The 19,553-nt window shown below is 34.4% G+C and overlaps 1 protein-coding gene across 2 annotated transcripts in view; it reads left to right on the forward strand.

The window, feature by feature from the left end:
* LOC145283504 (U5 small nuclear ribonucleoprotein 200 kDa helicase-like) overlaps window positions 1-19,553 on the forward strand; it is a 137,135-nt gene that overhangs the window by 70,446 nt on the left and 47,136 nt on the right. For both annotated transcript variants that reach the window (XM_080132336.1, XM_080132337.1), the window contains exons 23-27: window positions 2,762-2,842; window positions 5,464-5,654; window positions 11,660-11,951; window positions 12,991-13,061; window positions 16,085-16,185. In XM_080132336.1, the coding sequence (XP_079988462.1) occupies window positions 2,762-2,842; window positions 5,464-5,654; window positions 11,660-11,951; window positions 12,991-13,061; window positions 16,085-16,185 (736 nt within the window). The remainder of the gene's footprint in view (window positions 1-2,761; window positions 2,843-5,463; window positions 5,655-11,659; window positions 11,952-12,990; window positions 13,062-16,084; window positions 16,186-19,553) is intronic.

The raw sequence follows: 19,553 nt of genomic DNA on the forward strand, positions 1-19,553 counted from the left end.
ATTTTATCAAATAGTTTTATTTTTTTTTTAAATTCTTTTTTTAAGTGATTAATTGGAATCTGTAGGCATAACGATGATGTACAAGGCTGATTTTAAATTATTTCTGAAGAGTGATTTTAACCAGGAAGTTAACCAGTGATGAATTTGGGTTTTCCCATGTCTATCCCTCTCAAAGTTAAGAATGGTTTTCTAAAATCCAGCAAAAGTTTAGTTTGAATGAGTTAGAATTCTTTTTCTTGTCTTTCAAAGTATTTGCGAAATTGCGTTGAGAGATCGCCAACTGTCTTTTAGTAATAAAATTTGATTTTTTTTTTTTTTTAAATGAAACTACCTGAATAATTTACATAATTTTTGGTATATGATATTTTCTTATGTAACTTGTATTTACACCATTAAAATTTTTCTTTATTTTTGTTTTTTCTTGGGTCGAGGAGTTATGGACTTGCACTAAACAGAATATCAGTTGGGGAGGGCAGTATTTAATAACAACTTCCAATAACTGTTGATTAGACATTTTTATACAAGCAAGTACTGATTAGGTGTTTATATGTAAGCGGCTATCGATTAGGCCTATTGATACTCCTGCATTTTTTTACACAAATTTCCGTGATGTTCGTATGGGCTCAAACAACAGCTGATAAGAACTGCTGGAAAAAGCTGTTCGAAATAGACGCCGGGAAACATAATTAACAAGATTTATTAAAAGAAAAAACAAAAATTAATAAAACATAAGCAAAAAAAACTACCTTAATTTTAATTAATAATTTTATTAATTTTTTAGACTTTGAAGAAATATTTGCAAAAATATGTGAATGTGAAAATTCATATATTTTTGCAAATTAATTTTTTACATTTTTTCAATTTTCAATCAATATTGTTTTGTTTTAATTTTTATATATTTGTTTTTTTTTTTCAAGAAAAGTTTCAAGATTTTCGGGTTTTTTTCAAGAAAAGTTGCCATAAAATTTGTTTTTTGTTGTAACAAAAGTTTTTTTTTTTTTTTTAATACAGTTGACAGATTTTTTTTTTCCAACATAAGCTGAAATATATTTATATTTTTTTGTTTTTTTTTTTCGTGGGGAAAGAACCTATTAGCGAACAGGATATTATTCCCAGGCTATTAGATTCATCTCTTGGCAATAACTTAATGTTTCTTTGGGCGTCTGGATCAATTTCTCAAATTTATTCAGAAAGTTGTCTGCTTCCATTTCAAAATTCCAATTTTCATTGGCTTATCAAGTGCTCAGCGAAATGATTTGAAAAATAAAAAAGTAAAAATACCTTCCCCCCGTTCATCACCCCCCCCAAAAATTACTTTTAATGCATTTAAAAAAAAAATAAATAAATCTTTGAGATCTTTTTTTTTTTTTTTTTGCTAGCAGTTCTCGTCAGCTGACGGTCGAGCCTGAGATCAGCGTTCAGCTTTTCCCGGCCGTTCTTGTCAGTTGTTAGTAGAACCTGCACCAATGTCACAGAAATCGGGTCAAAAGATGAATGAGTACTGACCTATCATATGTAAGCGACTATTGATTATATAATGATTATAAAGACGGCTCTTTATATTGCGCCTCTTCTATGTGGCTAGAAGTAGCAAGTGTATTTTTTCTGAGATTCCAAACCCAAATTTTGGCGATAGTCAAGATTGTCTGCTTCTTTTGACTTTCTCTTTCAGCGTTCCATTTTGCAAGATAACTACACATGGTAAAGTGAACAAGAAGGCCATTCTTAACATGGGAATGGAGTGCGCTTTCATGTTATGTAGGAGGAAGATAATCATTAATCAAAGGAACCTTATTTTACTTGTCACTGTTGTCCCTTCAGTGGCGCAGAAACTAAAAATCAAAAAGAACAGCCAATCTTGACTATCATTCAAATGCCAGGCAAGTTCAACTGTGATCTACGGTGTCAGATTTCTTATTTCTGCACCAACAAATTTGTTATTTCATGGCTGCATGGACTGGCAGTGCCAGTACGCACGGCATCAGCATTCATCTTAAGTGGGTTGAACAGGAGGAAGTGTCAAGGGATTATTACATTCATACACCGTCCCCAGTCACATGTGTAGAAATTTGTTATCAACTTTACCGGAAATTATAGAATTTTTTTCTTTCTTTTTTTTGGGGGGGAGGGGTGTTTCTATACTATACAAACAAAAAGAAATTGAATTTCAAGTGAAAAAAATGATACCTATGCAAATTTCAGGTCTCAAATAGTAACATATCCAAAAAACAATTATTAATGTAAAAAGAAATTTGCAAAGGGAAGCAAAATCACTATATTACTCTTACTAAAAAAGAGATAAGTTGACAGGGGAGAAAATTAAGTTCTGTTGCTTACATCATGTGATAAATGTAATTCAAAATATTGGACAAAATTTATTCCCCATATAAACTTCATCGAAAACAGTTTTTCATTAATAAATATTTTTCTACCTTATCGTTTTCTGTAATTTTTGGATATGTTACTATTTGTGACATAGCAATTAAGTAGGTACCATTTGTTTTACTTGAAATTCAAAATTTTTTCATTTGTATAATATAAAAGCACCCAATTTTATATAGATATTTTCCATGCTACTGGCAACCTAAAGGAACTCTATTCTTTGTATAGAATATTATTTCTTTACAGTAATTGGAAATATCACTACCAGAGGGCTCAGCTCATAAGTAGAAAGCATATTTTATGTATGAAATGTAATAATTTTACAAGTAGTTGTTTTATCTTATCATGATTCATCAAATATTGATGTGTTTATTTTCAGGAGGAAAAACTTGAACTTCTCAAATTGCTCGAACGGGTGCCTATTCCTATCAAAGAAAGTATTGAGGAACCCAGTGCCAAGGTATGGAATTGCTTGCACCACTTCAACATGTATCATCTAAAATATTTCAGAAATGTTTGATTTTAAAAACATTTTTTTTACATTTTTTAAAATAAATATGATTTGTTTTTTACTTCCTGTCTATAAGTAACGTTACTTTACTTTTTTTTATGTTCATGATATATATATATATATATATATATATATATATATATATATATATATTATTTTTTTAATAATGGGCGACTTTCTAAGTAAATAAAAATGAGCTTCGATGTGAAGCCGCTATTTCACCATATTTATCGTTACAAAAAATCAACAAGAAATATATATATATATATATATATATATATATAATTAAAATGAAAGATGAGAAATAAAGTTATATAATACTTTATAATATCATAAGAACAATACGGGAAAGTTGAGAGAAAAAAAAACTCATTAGACCATGGCATTTCGAAGCTAAATGCTTCTCATCAAAAGAGGAGAAGGCCCATGATTATACAAAATGCAAATATTAGGAGAAAAAAAACTGGCTTGATGACATTTCAATATGAAATGAAAGAATTGGATAAAACGGTAAATGTGTGTGTGTATATGTAAGGTTAATGGAAGCAAGCCTCAGCAGAGTGCTTGATTATGAAGAAAATTAAAAAATAGGAACATAATATTTGTATTTGTGTTACAGAAGATCAGAACAACATTAGTACCATTGGTTTCAAATTAAATTAAATTTTTTTTCCATAGATAAACATAAGAGTTACCAACATTGGCAACCAATTATAGGTCCACTTTGATTGAATTTGAAACCGACGATACAGATATTGTTCTAATGTTCTGTACCCCCCCCTCCCCATATATATATATATATATATATATATATATATATATATTGTTTACTATGATAATTATTAAATACCTACAGACACTAATGTTTTATCCTTTCTGGAATTATCAGTACAGGGTGTCATGATTAACGCAAGTCGAGAGAGAGACTCCTACCCCGGCAACAGAAGTCATGTCTGGCTTCATTAGCGAGGACCCGAACCATTAGGCTACAGTCAACCGCGAGAGATATAGTTGAATTTAAACATTTATTCTTATTAAATGCTTTTAACGTCAGTCAGAGAGTGATCTAATCATTAAATGACGATCTACGCATAAGTTCTTTTTTTTTTTTTATGTAAATATAATCTTATCTTGCTACAGTGTGCAGACCGTTTCAATCATTACTGATCTCATCAGACAAGAAAATTAAAAAGGTGTAAGAGCATTTTTAATTTTAGAGGAGAATATATATATATATATAGTGGAAAAGTTTATTTGGGGTACAAAATTTATATATGACGGAGAAGAGTTTTTTTTTTTTAACCCGAGACATTTTTTGCCATCCCCATCAGGGGCGAATGATGGCATTTTGATTTTTTTAAAAAAGAAAATAGGGGAAAGAAATTAAAAATAAGGTGAAAATGAGAAAACCATATATACAATTACCATAAAATAAGTATGTACAGGGAGGAAAGAAAGGAGAAGAGAAAAAAGGGATCAAACATATATATATATATATATATATTACTAAAGGGAGGGAGCTCGTAAAATAACACGAGTAAGAAATGATATATCCCGCATATAAATAACAAGTAACCTACACAGAAACATTTGTTTAATTCCTGTTGGGAAATCACCAGGCTAATTGCTTGGATTTATATTTAAAGGTTACTTTTATATCTATCTATTACTTTAGCTACTAACTGATCAGATTTATTAATTTTATTATTACCCTCCCCTCTCTGCCTATGTACTTCAACAACTAATAGGTTTTTGGCCTTTTAAATCATAAATACAAAAAAGACTCTAAAATGGCAACAAGTAACAGAAAACAACTGTGTCAGGTAAATTATTTTAGCTTGTCAGTATGGCAGTCTTTTGTTCATTTGACCCATTAAAAATGTGAGCACCAAAATCTTTCAAACAAAAAGGGATTATTATGCCCATTGATTTTCAGAAATAAATCAACAGTTTTTGTTTTGATTACTAATGTCATAGAGGGAGCTGCAAGAGCTAACCCTCCCATAGTCGCAAGTCCTTTTTTCTGCTGCCAATGACTCTAAAGAAATCTGGAACAAATTAGAGTGAATTTAAAAACTTTTACTGCTAATACCTTCACTTTCCTTCCATTTAATTAATGTTATTTGACCTAGGAGTCAGTTGCGATATGCTAGTTTCAATCCTTGAGGTCTAGAGAAACAAGGCATTTGGAGTATCACCATTTGTAAGAAACATGAATCTATTAAGTATGAATAATTGAGTCATCTCCCTCCATTTCAATTTTTTTGCAAAATGGCAGGCGAGAGAATCACATCTAGGATACTAATAAAATGTGATTTTTCTTATTTAAAAATAAAACTACTTGATCGATTTACATCAGTTTTGAAATATGATATTTTCGTTTTGTCACAAGTACATATATCATGCAGATTTTTCTTTAGTTCTGTTTTCTTTTAATATAGGAAGAATTCTAGACAATGATCATGATTTGTGTTATTTGTTTGAAAACCCTAAACACTGGGATGATACCAAGTTTAAAATGCAATTTTCTCTGAAACAGTGTTTGAATTATTTCTTTCCTTTCTTTTTAGGTGAATGTTTTGCTTCAAGCTTATATTTCCCAGCTGAAGCTGGAAGGGTTTGCCTTAATGGCTGACATGGTGTTCATTACTCAATCTGCTGGACGCTTGATGAGAGCCATCTTTGAAATTGTATTGCATCATGGTTGGGCCCAGTTGGCTGACAAAGCTCTCACACTCTGCAAAATGGTGGATAAAAGAATGTAAGTTATTTTACATATTTACAACTGAATGAAATCTCAGAAGTGATTTTTTTTTTTTCTTTTCTATTAATGGGTCACCACCAATGCTAATATCAGACTTAAAAACATACGATTTGGTCTACAACTAGAGGGGGCCATACATGTGAAGACCAGAATTGAGACCCCAGAATCATATGATATTAAGCGCCATATATAGGGAAAACGGGTTATGTATACTACTATGTTCCCTAAGCACAGAGCGCAGGTTAGAGGTACAGAATACATCTGACAACATGGTCAAAATCCAATGTTTATGAAGGTTTCGTTTCTATGTCCCACTGCTTATACAAACTGCTTATACAAACTTCTTATACAAACTACTTATACAAACTACTTACAAACTACTTATACAAACTTCTTATACAAACTACTTATACAAACTGCTTATACAAACTTCTTATACAAACTTCTTATACAAACTTCTTATACAAACTGCTTATACAAACTACTTATACAAACTTCTTATACAAACTACTTATACAAACTGCTTATACAAACTACTTATACAAACTACTTATACAAACTACTTATACAAACTTCTTATACAAACTTCTTATACAAACTACTTATACAAACTACTTATACAAACTACTTATACAAACTACTTATACAAACTGCTTATACAAACTACTTATACAAACTACTTATACAAACTGCTTATACAAACTTCTTATACAAACTTCTTATACAAACTTCTTATACAAACTTCTTATACAAACTTCTTATACAAACTTCTTATACAAACTACTTATACAAACTTCTTATACAAACTTCTTATACAAACTACTTATACAAACTTCTTATACAAACTTCTTATACAAACTTCTTATACAAACTTCTTATACAAACTTCTTATACAAACTACTTATACAAACTACTTATACAAACTACTTATACAAACTGACTGATGTTGACACTCTGCTCACCTTTTGTACTCTTCTCTCCATGTTCTAGATGAACAAAAAGCTCTTTTTCAAAACATGGAAGATAACCCGCCTTTCCAGGCAACTGCGGCTGTTGGTGAAGAATCTGATGATCGCAACATGGATATGATAGCTTAAGTGTTATACTTCATTTTAAAACAAACTCTAAACGAATATCTCTATTAGTTCCTGAGATACACGGATTATAAAGTAAAACTTTGAACCCATTTTCTGATGTCTTTTTTTTAAGTGGCACTTAATACCATATGATTTTGGATGCTTAATTACTTATCTCATCATCATCATCTCCATCTTTTTTCAGTGTGATTCAGCACAGAATCCACACAACTTGCATAATTGTTTGCAATTCCTACATACTCTCAAATCCAGTGTCCTGTAGTAGGTTGTCGACGAATATGACTCTTCTGCCTCGATTGAGACAACTGTCTAAAGGCATCCAGAGAATAAGTTTGCTGACTTCCTCTGTGATGCTGCATGCAGTGGCCAGCTAGTCGCATCCTGTTGCGCTGTCGATGATACTAGCGATAAATCTCCATGTAGTTAGTAGTTGGTGGTGTGGCTCTTCCAAGATATGTTGCGAGTTATCCTAAGCATCTATGTAAAGCATCCGTCTAATTTTTTTGTTACGGTCCATGTTTCACTGTTTTGAGTCGGTTATAGAAGAACATGTATAATTTCTCAATTGCACTTTTCAAAGACTTACAAGTGTATATTTTTTATAACGCAACAACTCAACTGATATAAAACAACTGTCTTTTATTATGTAGCTTGTGACAAGTGGTACGTGCGAAAGAGAGGATGAGGGTGGCAGTAAATAAATGCGAGCACACACGTATGCTTGTCTGGCTCTCACTGCCTGTCTTTGTTGTGCATGCGTTTATATTGATCAAATTCCCATTGTATCTTTGTTTGACTGTTGACGTAAGAGGTCAAAATGTGGGTTGGTTACTTTGTTTACATATGAAATTGAATGGACTTTGTTTCAATCAGCTTACGTCATTTCGGTCAGTAATTGGAATACGATACCCAGCACTCTCCAAATGTGTGTGTGTGTGTGTAAGTGTGGTATCTGATTCCAAAAAACCCAGCAACAATGCATCACCACCATACAATAGAACGGTTACAAGAATTTAACTTTAAAATTGATGACATAGGTGACCATACTTTTCTCAATTTGTGACATTTTTGGAGATGCATTAGTGTTTTGTGCATAGCGAACACACGGACACACAATACACAACACTTTCAGTTTTGAGACTTATACGATTATCACCCCCTGTTGTGTGTTTCAGCCGATAGATTGTGATATCAATTTTCTCTTTCTCTCTTTTTCTTGAGTGGCACACGATAGGACGTGTGTGCCACGTGCTTCAAGTGTGTTTAACACACGCAACCGATTCTGTAATGAGATAAACTTCCATGTGCTATCCAGCTTTATTAAAACAAACTGTACAATCATGAATTACCAAATATTTAATTTCAGTTCACACCTGATCAGCAAAGATCAACAACATGTCTTATGCATTTTTCATCAAAAGATATTTTTTGTAAAAAAGTCTAAATATTTTTTTGCTGTTTTGAATAAAGTGTACAGTTGTATATACGTAAACTCACTATCTATTTTCATTAATTTTTTTTTTTTACATGGTGGTTATCACTTATCAAGGCCCGGAAGCCACATGGGGATAAGGGTTATTACGTATACAGTAATCAATGGGATAGTATTGTAGTAATTGTTAGTATTGGAGATTTGATAAAATGTCTTACTTAAGGGGGCGGTTCATCAGGAATTTGTTTATGTTGGACTTGAAGACATCCAAGTTGTAGTCAGGTGGGAAACCGGCAAACAGAAGAGAGTTCCACAGTCGTGCACGTCTGAGAAAGAAGCTTTGTTCATGGAATCTACGTTTTGATTTAGGCACAGATAAAGAGTGGGGAAAGTTTTTGACAGTGGATTCAGTTAGATGGGTGTTTCTCGTGAAAGATTAGTGAGAGGTGACCAGAGATTGGAGCTCAGACGAGCACTTGCCATGGAAATAATGATAAAACAAAGACAGGCTCGCAACGTCTCTTCTGTGGGAGAGAGGTTGCAGGGAAGAGAAAAGGGCATCCCCCACTAAGCCACAAAATCTATTTTGTACTCTGTCAAGGCAGGGTAGGCTGTTTTTAGCAGTTCCTGCCCAGATGTGGTAACAGTACTCCATCCTTGGACGTACTTGGCTTTTATATCGATAGAGAATTCATGTCATCGAATGTGCAACACATATGCTCCATGCAAGTGTTTCTCTGATCTCAAAGTCTTTTTTCTGTGCTCTTAGTCCATGATTCAAGATATTTGAAATTTACAACAAGTTGGCTACCATCATGCATTTTCACTTTGATTATATCTACCTGATTGAAAGACTGTATTTCGTTTATTTTTTTTTTGTTCTGCATTACAATGTAAATTTACTAGTCCTGCTTCTTGTTCTTGTCAATTTTTCCATTAGCAGACCTATATCAACGATAAAACCAAGATTGGTAATAACAACCAGGAGAAACACATAGACTTCTGTTTTTGTAGACCGAATCCTATATCCTCCACCCTACCAGCAAAAGTTTTGCACATAGTCAAGTACAGTGGCAAAGTTGATATGTCTCTCTGCAGTACCCCAGCAACTATTTTGAAGAATTCTTTCTCCAACTGGTGTAAGGACTGTAACTCTAGTATTCAAAATTATGTAATTATAAATAATAATAATTCAAAATTATGTAATTATAAATAATAATAATTCAAAATTATGTAATTATAAATAATAATAATTCAAAATTATGTAATTATAAATAATAATAATTCAAAATTATGTAATTATAAATAATAATAATTCAAAATTATGTAATTATAAATAATGATTACCGAGAAATAGTTTAGTAAGGAATTCCGGTACTTATCCAGAATTCAACCTAATTAATAAAACCAAAATACAGAAAAAGCCTTTGATGTACATACCTGTTATGGAATGAAAATGTCATATTCCAAAATATCATGTAAATTAATCAAGTATATATATCTATAAAAGTGAACGTGTCTGTGTATTTGTGTGTGTGTGTACATTTCCCTATGCAATAACTCTGTCAATATTAAGTGTACAGACTTGAAATTTGATATACAGGGTACTGAGATTTGGGAAAATCTTTGTAATCCGTTTTCAGCCAGAAATTTGGCTGTTAATGGGTCAGTTCAACGATTTGACCTTTGAGAACTCTACCAAATTCCCCCACCAATTTTGGGCATAAACAATTAAAATTTTAGATATAGGTTCCTTGGACATGGATCTAACTTAATAACTTGATTTGAGCCCCAACCATAAAATGTTAAGGGGTCATAATAGGGGTCAAAGTTTTAAAAAATGTGACCTCTGCGGTCGCTACCAAATTACTCAGACAATTTCTGGTCTAAACATTTGAAATTTTACATAAAGAGTATTCAGAGATAGGGCAAACTCTTTAATCGGTTTAGGTCGAAAACTTTTAGTTACCAATATATAAATGTATGTATGTCTGTTTGCATGTCTGCCTAAAACTTTCGACAGAGACGACGGTATTTACAAGATCAGGATCATTTTGAAGTTTGACCTTTCAGACGACAAATATTGAAAAATTGGCTAAAAACATTAATATCTTCACCTTCAACTGGGCACTTTTCTACAGGGCGGGGGGTCGCTTTTTTGAAAGTCATCCTCTCCGTTCGATTGTCTAGCCTTAATTTAAACCTACATCACTTTCTGTTTGGCGGTGGTCGTAACAACAAAGACGTCAGTTCCCCCCCCCCCCGTTCTTTTCCTCCTTTGCGGTACGGGTTCGAGCCTGCCTTCCTACTACCAGTTTTTTCTTTTTTCTTTTTTGCTCAATATACACCTTCAAACACCTGGGCAAAGCCGGGCTGAAATGCTAGTTTTTTTATAAAATCATTTTTTATGATTTTTAGAGATTAATAATGCATTGTAGCCATTACAAGACTGATTTTAAAATATCAGTAGTTCAAATTGAGCTGTATCCCTTCATTAAATACTAGCATTTCAGCCTGGCGTTGCCCAGGTGTTTGGTGGTGTATGTTGAGCAAAAAATTTTTAAAAAATAAATAAACGGTCAATATTTTTTTAAATTTGCCCCCTATTATGACCCCTTAACATTTATTGTGCTGGGCTCAAATCAAGTTATTAAGTTAGGTCCATGTCCAAGTAACCCATATTTAAAATTTCAAGTGTTTAGACTCAAAATTGTTGGAGTTTCATAGAGTTCTCAAAGGTCAAATCGTTGAACTTTGACTCCTTAACAGCCAAATTTCTGACCAAAAACCAATCACAAAGATTTTTCTAAATCTCAGTACCCTGGATATCAAATTTTGAGTCTGTAAAATTGGCAGAGTTATTGTGTAGGGAAATGTACACAGACACGTTCACTTTTCTAGATATATAGATGACGCATCACAAAATAATGTCTTACTTTTTCATTAAATTTGATTTTCTTACTTAAAAAAAATAAAAACTATATACAAATAACGATGTTTATAATTTTGGATACGTGGCACTCGCTTCTTCAAGGTTGAATGACAGACCTGCATTATGAGATGATTTGCCTGACCAGACTGAAACTGACAAGTCCCTTTGACACAGTCCTTCATCCAAGAGCCCCGCCCTCACCCCTAGCAGCCTAACTAACCCGGGGAAACACTGTCTGAACTACTTGCAGCCCTTGAGTAAAGCCAACTGCCCAGTAACTCTCTCAAAAACCAACTGCTCGCTTCAAATGTTCAACTCCTATTTGGCTTGATTATGGAATTTTTTCACTGACTCTGGCCTTTTGTTGGTGGTTCCCATCCGACTGTATAGAGGTTCCCTGCTCGAGATATTCATTGAAGATAACATCTGGCCAGTCTCTAGCTACGGGCTTATGGGCATAGATGATCCTGGACATTATTTTTCTCACAAAACAAGCTTTTTATTCTATCTTTAGAAATAACATGCATATCTGTATTTTCAGGTGGCAATCCATGAGTCCGCTACGACAGTTCCGAAAAATTCCTGAAGAAGTTATCAAGAAAATAGAGAAGAAGAATTTCCCATTTGACCGCTTGTACGACTTGAATCACAATGAGATTGGCGAATTCATCCGGATGCCGAAGATGGGTAAAACAATTCATAAATATGTTCATCAGTTTCCCAAATTAGAATTGTCCGTGCATATTCAGCCTATTACTCGATCGACCCTCAGGGTAGAACTTACCATCACACCAGATTTTCAATGGGAGGAGAAAGTTCACGGTCATTCAGAGGTGAGATTTTTCTATCTTTTACTTAATTATTATGCAAACTTTATGTAGAAGGTATTCTTGAATAATTTGAATTCATTTTGTGATTTTGCTTTGTAGCATGAAGGTGAAAATATGTTTATCTAAGTGAAATTATCACTTGTATTTATTTTTTGGTATTGCAGTGTATCTTAGTTATATATACATTAGTGTATGTGTGTGTATATATATATATATATATATATATATATATATATATATATGCATACACTTTGTTTTTACATGGGCAGTAAAAACAAATAAAGAGTATACCCTGCTCTACTTCGGTATTGAGCACTCTTGTATTAACCTTGTTAACTTCATTAGTTATGGAAACAATAATCTCAGATTATTTATATATATATATATATATATATATATATATATATATATATATATATATATATATGGTGGAACTATAAAGTTGTCGTCCTAAAAAAACGACACTACAGCTTTATTTTAAAACTTTTATTAAAAAAATCAATTCAGATAACTTCATTATGTAGTAGAGCAGACATCTATTCAATGTAGCCGCTTTCAGCCTCAATTACTGCTTCGATACAGAACTGGAAGTATACCTTTTCCACAAGCACTGGTGGGAGCTTGGCAAATAGTTGCCGGAGAGCAGTGATTAGGCTGGCTTTAGTGTTGTGGGAGGTCATGTTGGTGATGTCCCTGACATATGACCAAATGAAGTAGTCCAGCAGGTTCAAGTCGGGGAAGAGGAGGTAGTGAGAGAAGGGTACAAAGTCATAGCACTCCTTCTGAAGCCAAGCCTAGGTCTCTTTGGACTTGTGGGTCGGTGCCAAGTCCTGCTGCCACATCCAGGGTTTACCAGCAACCACCTGATAGCACCAGAGGATCGCCACACTCTCCAGCACAGGCAGGTACATGTTGCTGTTGACGTTCAAGCTGACTTCGAAGATGAAACCACACCAAATTCTGCTTACTTAACATATAATCTTGTTTGGAAGTTATTTTTCTTAAGTATTTGATAAAACTTGTTTTTGTTTAATTATTTTAGGCATTTTGGATATTAATTGAAGATGTCGACAGTGAAGTCGTCCTGCATCATGAGTATTTCTTATTAAAAAGGTGAGTTTTGTTTTGTTTATTTTTTTTGGGGGGGGGGGGGTCTTCATTTTCACCCCAAACAAGACACATTGCCACTTTGGTGTAGGAGGCTACTATCAGGGGCAACAACTACTGGGGTACTATGTAGGGATTTGGGCAGCAAGAATTCGGTTCATGTTACACTTGAACTTCTGCATGTCAGTACAGTTGGGGAAGCAGGGACCTGGAATGGAATTCCAGAGTCTAGCGGTTCTGGGGAATAAACTACTGGAGTAGAAAGATCTTTTACATCTAGGGATCTCTACTGTGTGGGAGTGAGAATTAGCTGCCTGTCGGGTTTGTCGAGGGTGTATACATTGTGGGGGCACAAGTGTCTGCAGTTCGTCAGAGCATTCACCATTAAAATACTTGTAAAACAGGCAGAAGGATCCAACATTTCGTCGATGGGACAGAGGCTAAAGCTTAGATGCCAGTTTAGGGCCTATCAAATTGGCGACTCTATTTTGAACCTTGTCTAGGAGTGAGAGACTAGTAGCAGATGCACCAGCCCAAATGTGACAGCAATACTCCATACATGGGCGAATGGTGGCCTTATAAAGGTACAGGATACTTTTGGGTGTTAGTAGTTTTCTAGCACGGTAGAGAAAACTTTCTTCACAGCGGCCCTGGCAATGCTTTCAATATAATTGTTCCAACTCATCTTTCCTGTGAACGTTAAGCCCAGCAGTTTGAAAGATGTACTCTCAGATAAAGAGTCACTGTCCATTGCTATTGGTGGCAGAGAAGGTTTCTTGTAGTTATTGAAGGAAACAAGTTTAGTCTTGGTAGCATTGAATGTGACCATCCATTTTTGTCCCCATTCCACTACAGATTGGAGGTCATCCTCTAGTGTTTTTGCCATTTCTTTAGATATGTGTTCATTTGTTTTCCTGTCATGCCTGTTATAGAGTGTGATGTCATCAGCATATATACCCATCTCAGAGGTAATTTTGTCGGGGAGGTCATTAATGAATATTAGGAACAATAGAGGTCCAAGGCTAGACCCCTGAGGCACTCCCACATTTATATCATATTGTTTAGGTGTACGACCGTCGAGGACAACCTGGATTTTTCTCTTCTCTAAGAAGGATTTAATTATGTTAAGTATTCTACCAGTGATACCGTATGATCTAATTTTCCTGAGGAGACCCGCATGCCATACCCTATCAAAAGCCTTAGATATATCTAGAACTACCGCTCTGCCCTCACCTTTGTCCATATTGTTTGTCAGTCAGAAGTTTAGCATCTGTAAGGTGATGGACTAGAGCATGGTTAATTATGGTCTCAAATATTTTGGCGAAAAGTGGGAGGAGGCTAATGGGGCGATAGTTTGAATGGTCAGTTCTTTCGCCAGAATTCTTGAATACTGGTACCACAGAAGCAGTTTTCCAGCAGTCCGGAAAGCAAGATTCATTAAGGCATTTGTATTAGAGTTTGGAGAGAACTGGAGCTACTTCAGCTGAGCACTTTTTAAATAGCACAGCTGGGATGAGATCGGGTCCACATTTTTTTGAAGTGTCAAGGTTTTAGATTTGCATTTGTTTATCTGCACATTATTAGATAAGTTTCTGTACCTTTTTGATCTGGTGATTATTTTTTTCTAGTGTTGAGCTGATTAATTAGAATCAGGAATCATAAAAATTGTAATTGTTTGGGGTATCGGAATTGATATTGGAATCAGAAAAATTTGTTTATATTTTCCGATGCCAAAAACGATTCTTTTATTTTTTTTTTTTTTTAAGATTTAATTTTCTATTGCTGATACTAATGATAAAATGATAAATATTTTTTTAGTTTAAACTGGCAGTAAAATTTGTAGATCACTTCCATCCCCTACAAGTGTATGTTAACATTTGCAAAAATATATGCACATATTACATGGGTTTTATCAAAAAGTAAAAAAGAAAAGAACACCACCTTTTAAACCAAAATGTGTAGAGATTTTAAAAGAATCGGAATCAATAATTCTATCAGAATCAGGAATGTACTTTTATTGAAATCTGGGAAAAAAAATTGGTACTTTTATTGAAATCTGGGAAAAATATTGGAATCATTCCATCATCATTGAATGTAAATTTTCCCCACAAAATTTGTTTGAATTTAATACCTTTTTTTTTTTTTTTTTTTTTTTTTTTTTTTTAATTTCTGGATCTTTTGATTAATTTTAATCCTCTTTTGCACTACCAATCCTCTTTTATATCAACATTAAATATAGACATATTTGTGAACCCAGTGTCTCTTCCTGTCCCAGAAAAGCGATCATAGAAGGGTCCGAGAACCTTTCAACAGTTTGCAGGCAGGGAAAGTATAACCAGTTGATAAATAATGAGAGGATATAAGTGGTGCATGGCTCAGCTCTATCCTTTAACGAACATTTATCCTTCAAAGCTAAGACTTAACCAGCGCTTCGACCTTTGAATATACCACGAACTAATTCCTCTCGAACTGGAGGCCAAGTCCGAACATGCTGAAGATTCAAATCGAGCAATTTGTCCAACAGAAAGGAACCAGGACTGTAGTGATACTGCTCACGGTACCTACCACAAGGCCAATTGATTTGCTGAGGCTGGTGATCATTTCGTAACGTCTGAGTGCTTGTGTCACCATCTCGATGCCTTGGAAGCATGACACAAAGATGGTGATGCAGAAATATTTCTTTTGGCAATCTTAGCCAAAAGGCAACTATGTTTCAATCCCTTTTTGGTCTTTTGTACCATCTCCATGTCTCTTTCATAAATATAGAGGTTCAAAATTTGTTCTGTTAAAATCATTCTGAAAAGAAAAAAAATAAATAAATAAAAACCACTGTTTTCATTAAAACAAAAATAACAAGTAAAAAAAAGTATGAAGTTAACAAACAAACATTATCCGTATCCTCTTTATACGCATATGCAAATGGAACGTTTTCTTATATGCACATACAACAATTATAAATGAGATTTTAAAAAATAAACTCAGAATATATTTTTAACTACTATCTTTTGTATTCCTTTTCTTTTTTCCAGCAAATTCAACCAGGACGAACATATTGTAAAATTCTTTGTACCTGTTTTTGAACCTCTCCCTCCACAGTACTTCATCAAAGTAATTTCTGATCGGTGGATTGGTAAGGGCAATTTTTCTCGTTTTTTTTGTTTTTGTTTTCTTTTTATTGTTTTATATTACTTTCGGGTTTTGTAGTAGTCGTTACCGGGAGGGGGGAGGCATTGTGAATATTTTTTTAATCATCTTTTTGGCAGAAAACACCAGCCATCTTATTGAAACGTTGTACATAGCTAAAATGGTTGTATCATCTTTCTGTGCAGTAGCAGTTACAAAAACGTCCATTTTTGTTTTTGTGGTTGTAATAATGGCAGTGATTAAAAAGAACGACAAAATGTAACTCCATTATTTGCTCTGAGTTGCATCTTAGTTTCTCCTTGATATAAACAATTTCATAGTTTTCTTTATTTGAATTAATCTCTTTATTGTGGTCACTTCTGAATTTTACTGGATTCCAGGACAAAAACTCATCTGGTCTGGTGAAGTATCCAGCTAAATGCTCTTATTGGCTTGAACATCACTAAAAAGTGTGCCATTCCTCATATGAGCTAGGGTATGGCTGTATTCAGGGTATCTTGTTTTGGGCTTCAAATAAATTTAAATATTTGAGCACAGTTTTCTTGTATACTCATGTCAGGACAATCTGACAAACGCTTGTACATAGAGACTAAAGATACGCAAGGATAGTGTCTCGTAGGTAATTCAAACTAATGTGTGTTCCCTATAAAAAGAAACGTTCGAGAATCCACGGTGCTTATTGACATTAGCAATTATAGTGATAAACAAAAATGAAAAAAACTTTTATATTTTTCCTACTTGTCATGGAATGAAGATTTTATTTTTCAAAAATCATAAAATTTGATCAAGTAGTTTATTATTATTATTATTATTATTTTCGAAAAACAAATTTGATGTTTTTTACTGATAAGTGACAGATGGGGCTATGTTTTACTAGAGAACATAAGGAGAGGTAATCAGTGATCATTTTTACAGTTTCCACATGCATTAGGGTTGTCTGCTCTTGTCCACGAATACATTGATCGTTTTTGTCACCCTCATTGAAGCAGAGTAAAATTTGATTTTCTTGAACAAAAAAAAAAAACTATTTGATCAAATTATTTTGAGAATTTTTCATCTTCATCCCGTGACTGGTACGTACATCATACAGACTTTTCTGTATTTTCTTTAATTTTAAATAACACCATAAGTGATAATCTGAATAAGCACTCTAACATCTACATAAAATTTAAAAGGGTATTCTTATGTAAAATTTACGAAAGTGTTCACAACTCTCTAAATTCACCCTTAAGCTATGAATTTCAAATATATCCAATTTTATTGAAATTTATATCATATGTGTAAAATTCTCTGGGAAAACACTGGAAATGGTCTCGAATCTCTATTACCATTCATATGCTGAATATCTACATACCTTACTTCTAATTTACCCATTTGGACAAACCGTCCTCCCCACCAAAATAAACTTCAAATCCGATTTTAATTAATTTTTTAAATTTTTTTATTTATATTTTTTTTAATTACATTTTCACCCCAAACAAGGCACATTGCCACTTTGATGTAGGGGAGTACTATTAGGGACACAGGGTACAGGGGTACTAGGTGGAGAGTTGGGCAGCAAGATGTCGGTTAACGTTACACTTGAACTTCTGCATGTCAGTACAGTTGGGGAAGCAGAGACCGGGAATGAAATTCCAGAGTCTAGCGGTTCTGGGGAAGAAACTACTGCCATAGAAGGCTTTCTTACATCCAGGGATCTCTACTGTGAAGGGGTGGGATTTTACTGCTTGTCGGAGGTATTTATGTAGAGGGGGTACAAGTGCTTGCAGTTTGTCAGAACATTCACCGTTAAAGTACTTGTAGAACAGGCAGAGAGATGCTACATTATGTCGATGGGACAAAGGCTGAAGTTTGGATGACAGTTAAGGAACTATCAGATTGGCAACTCATTTTTGAACCTTGTCAAGGAGTGAGAGACTAGTAGCAGATGCACCAGCCCAAATATGACAATACTCCATACATGGGCGAATGGTGGCCTTATAGAGGTACAGGATACTTTCGGGCATTAGTAGCTTTCTAGCATGGTAGAGAGAACTTACCTTTTTCGCAGCAGTCCTGGCAATGCTTTCAATGTAATTGTTCCAACTCATGTTTCCTGTGAACGTTAAGCCGAGGAGTTTAAAAGATGTGCTTTCTGATAAAGAGTCTTTGACCATTGCTATTGGTGGTAGAGAAGGTTTCTTGTAGTTATTGAAGGAAACAAGTTTAGTCTTGGCAGCATTGAATGTGACCATCCATTTTTGTCCCCATTCCACTACAGATTGGAGGTCATCCTCTAGTGTTTTTGCCATTTCTTTAGATATGTGTTCATTTGTTTTCTTGTGGTGTCTGTTATAGAGTGTGGTGTCATCAGCATATATACTCATCTCAGAGGTAATTTTGTCGGGGAGGTCATTAATGAATATTAGGAACAATAGAGGTCCAAGGCTAGACCTCTGAGGCACTCCACATTTCTATCATATAGATGTACAACCATCGAGGACAACCTGGATTTTTCTCTTATCTAAGAAGGATTTAATTATGTTAAGCATTCTTCCAGTGATACCGTATGATCTGATTTTCCTGAGAAGACCTTCATGCCCTACCCTGTCAAAAGCCTTAGATATATCTAGAACTACCGCTCTACCCTCCCCTGCTTTGTCAAGTGAATGGTATATATGCTCGCAGATTACAGTTAGAATGTCTGCTGTGGAACAGGCTTGCCTAAATCCATATTGTTGGTCGATCAATAGTTTAGCATCTGTAAGGTGATTGACTAGAGCTTGGTTAATTATGGACTCAAATATTTTGGCAAAAAATGGAGGATCCTAATGGGGTGATAGTTCTTTCGCCAGAATTCTTGAAAACTGGTACCATAGAAGCAGTTTTCCAGCAGCCAGGAAAGCAAGATTCATTGAGGCATTTGTTGTAAAGTTTGGAGAGGATTGGAGCTACTTTGGCTGAGCACTTTTTTAATAACACAGCCGGGATGAGATCAGGTCCACATGCTTTTGAAGTGTCAAGATTTTTTATGATAGCATGCACCTGAGAAGGGGTGATTTTCAAATTGTCAAGTGTGGCGTCTCTCTGCAAAAGAAAGTCCGGGAAAGAGTGGCTAGCAGGGTCCAGTGTGGAGTTGGAGGCAAACTGACTGGCAAGCATGTTAGCCTTCTCGGTTGCTGAGCAAACATTTTCATGATTGTTGGATAGTAGGGGAATTGTTCATTGCCCATTATTTACTACACCGTTGTAGATTTTCCAGGGTTCCTAATTTCTATGCTTTGATGCGTTTTTCGGTGGTTTCAGTAAATTCTCTCTTAGCTGTCGCTATTTCTTTCTTACAGTTACTTCTGGCTTCTATATACTTCTGTCTGT

This window comes from Euprymna scolopes, chromosome 8 (assembly GCF_053919585.1).
Source record: "Euprymna scolopes isolate OS-2025 chromosome 8, ASM5391958v1, whole genome shotgun sequence".
NCBI lineage: Eukaryota > Metazoa > Mollusca > Cephalopoda > Sepiida > Sepiolidae > Euprymna > Euprymna scolopes.